Genomic DNA, 3,427 nt, shown 5'->3' on the forward strand with positions numbered 1-3,427 from the left:
CCTCTCAAGGCAACAGTCACTCAACTCATCTTAACAGCTCATACTCTCGGCTCTCAGCCCTCAATACACACTCTCAATAGGTACATGCGCTCACTGGGGGTGTACAGACTCCGGAGGGGCTCCTTCAGCCCAAGCGCTATATTGCTGCGGCGTGCAGCCCGATCCAATATTGTTGCGGCGTGCAACCCGATCCAATATTGTTGCGGCGTGCAACCCGATCTGTGGATCGGGTTGCACGCCGCAATATATATTATATTGGATCGGGTTGCACGCCGCAACAATATTGGATCGGGTTGCACGCCGCAACAAGCCTTCGGGCTATATATATAACCCGATCCATATACCTCACAGCTCGCACCTCGGCACTCAGGCCCTATCTCAGTCACTGACCTCTCCATCCCCTCGGTCTCACAGAATATCATAATAATTATCCTAAACAGAGAATAAAACAAGTATCAACAAGAAATGAGAGGGAACAGAGATATAACAGACAAGTAAGACTTTGACTGAGTACAAGACAACAATTAGCAGTCAATTCAACAAGTATACGACCGCTGCGGGTCCCAACAGTGATATCATATGGCTTAAGCATGGTTTCTAATATGAACGGCAGTCAATTACTCAAAGACAAGGAAAAATAAGTAATAACAATTGCTATTCGACTTTACAGTCTCACGGGACGGACCAAGTCACAATCCCTCACGGTGCACGCTCACACGCCCATCACTTAGCATGTGCGTCACCTCCAAATATTCACATCATACCAATTATCGAGATTTCATACCCTCAAAACCAGATTTAAGACTGTTTCTTACCTCAACCGTGCAGAAATCCTACTCCGAAATGCCTTTGCCTCTCGAATCGGCCTCCAAATGCCCCGAATATAGCCACAAACAGTACAAGATAATCAACATTGGCTAAAAGGATCAATTCCACAAGAAAACTACTAAAATATAGTCCAAAATTCGAAATCGGCTCAACCCGGCCCCCCGGGCCCACGTCTTGACACCCGACGAAAGTCACAAAACCCGAAAATCCATTCACTCACGAGTCTAACCTTACCAAATTTATCAAAATCTGACCTCAATTGCCCCTCCAAAACTCCAAAATTCACTCTCCAATTCCCAAACCCTAATCTCCCAAATCTCACCTCAAACACTCACTAACTAGGTATAGAAATCAGTGGGAAAACACCATTATTGAATATAAATAGGCACAAGGAACTTACCTCAGCGATTACTCCAAAATCTCTCTCAAAATCCCCAAAATCCGAGCTAAAAAATGATAAAAATGGTGAAAAATCTCAAAGTCTTCTATTTATAGGTTCTGCCCATACTTCTCGCACCTGCGACTCCATTTCCGCATCTGCGGTGCCGCATCTACGGGCAAAGCCCCAATTCTGCAAAAAAATCACTAAACACTGCCTTCGCTCCTGCGATCAAGTGACCGCATCTGCGCTCAACGCGGGTGCGGGAACTACATCGCACCTGCGGTCCAAACTCGCACCTGCGCCCCTAAATCCGCTTTTGTGACCATCGCAGGTGCGGGAATGCCATCGCACTTGCGTCCTCTGCCCAGATCCTCCTTAGTCACATCTGCGGCTCCTACTTCGCTTCTCCGAGCTCGCACCTGCGGTTCCCACTCCGCAGGTGCAGTTACACTAGTAGCAACAGCTTCAGCTGTAATTCCTCAACTCCCATCAAGCTGTTAACCACTCAAAATCACCCCGAGGCCTCCGGGACCTCAACCAATTATACCAACAAGTCTTATAACTCGATACGAACTTAGTCGAACCTTCGAACTTTCGTCACATTCAAGCTTAATTCTACTACGGACCTCCAAATCACATTTCGGACGTGCTTCTACATCCAAAATAACCTAACGGAGCTAACGGAACTATAAAAATTCAAATCTGAGGTCGTTTTCCCACAAGTCGATATCCGGTCGACTTTTTCATTTTAAGCTTTCAATTAAGAGACTAAGTGTCTCAATTTACTCCAAAACCACTCCGGACCCGAACCAACCAATCCGGCAAGACATAATACAGCTGCAAAGCACAAAAGAAGCAGAAATAGGAGAAATGGGACTATAACACTCGAAACAACTGACCGGGTCGTTACAACAACATCTATTATTTATACCGGCATGCCACATTATGCTTGCATGTGGCATATTTGGACAAATGTAAGGTCAAAGTTCAAGAAGGGTCATCCAAAGTTAAGCGAATTGTACTTTATCACGACACGATCATGCACGCATGATGAATTTAATGAAAGAATGTCAAAGATTGAAGAGATCGACACACGTGTTAAAGCAGACCTATACGATATTGGCTATCACAGATGGTCTCAGGTACAGGCTACGGTGAACAGAATATGGACAATGACATCAAACATTGCAGAGTCCTTGAATGCAATAACCAAAGATACAAGACAGTTTCCCGTAGTAGAACTATTAGAGTACATGAGGACTCTTCTTGAACGTTGGACTAATGAAAAGTTATTGAATATAAAGGGTATGTTCACATACCATGGGAAAAAATACAACAAAGAGTTGGAGTACAACAGGACATTATCATAGAAGATGAGAGTAAGTTATAGCCAATAACATCAGATCATTAATTCCATCAAACTAAATATATACTAATAACTGTAGAAATGTTGTTGTATAATTATAGTTATTTTGTTTTGTATCTGTTGCTGACAACTTGTTGTGTGTTTGTAATGAAATTGTAGGTGAGGGCTTCAACAGATTACATCCATACTGTGATAGATGGTGTGAAGAGCTTCATTGTTTGCCTTCAAAACAATAGATGTAGCTGTGGACAATTCCAGCTTGATGAACTTCCTTGTCCACATGCTTTGGCGGCTTTGAGGCACATGAACGAGTCTTATGAAAACTATTGTTCTCATTATTACATGAGGGAGAGCCTTCTGCAGACTTATGAAATACCAGTAGACCCGCTGCCTGATGAAAGCAAATGGAATGTGCCACAACATATAGTTGAAGAAGTTGTAATGCCACCTATTGGGAGAAGGCAGCCAGGGAGACCTAAAAAATAAAAATACAAACCATATGATAAAGTAAATGCAAAGAAGTACAAGGTTTCGTGTGGCAACTGCGGACTAGAAGGGCATAACAAAAGATCTTGTAGGAATGTTCCTAAAAGGAAACAAAAATTGATACAGTTTAAAGATTTTGTTTTACTGAGTACTGTTGATGATAATCTGTCCTTTAAGACATATGAAGTTGTATGTCTTCTATTATGGAGAATTATAGTTGTGGTGTAATTGTGTTGCTAATTTGAATAAAGATTGTCTCATATAATGAATGTTTGATAAACAGATTTCAACTCTTAATACAATAGGTTTGTAGTTGTTTTGTTCAAATACTGTATTTATTTGTTAATTTTCAGCCTTTCCTAGCA

The 3,427-nt window shown here is 42.0% G+C and overlaps 1 protein-coding gene across 1 annotated transcript; it reads left to right on the plus strand.

Moving 5' to 3' along the window:
• Positions 1–2,277: 2,277 nt before the first annotated feature.
• LOC107796181 (uncharacterized) lies at positions 2,278–3,062 on the plus strand. Its single transcript, XM_016618925.2, has 2 exons — positions 2,278–2,352; positions 2,736–3,062. The coding sequence occupies exons 1-2, from the start codon at positions 2,278–2,280 to the stop codon at positions 3,060–3,062; spliced, it is 402 nt and encodes a 133-aa protein (XP_016474411.2).
• Positions 3,063–3,427: the final 365 nt, after the last annotated feature.

This window comes from Nicotiana tabacum, chromosome 22, assembly GCF_000715075.1.
Source record: "Nicotiana tabacum cultivar K326 chromosome 22, ASM71507v2, whole genome shotgun sequence".
Taxonomy (NCBI): Eukaryota; Viridiplantae; Streptophyta; class Magnoliopsida; order Solanales; family Solanaceae; genus Nicotiana; species Nicotiana tabacum.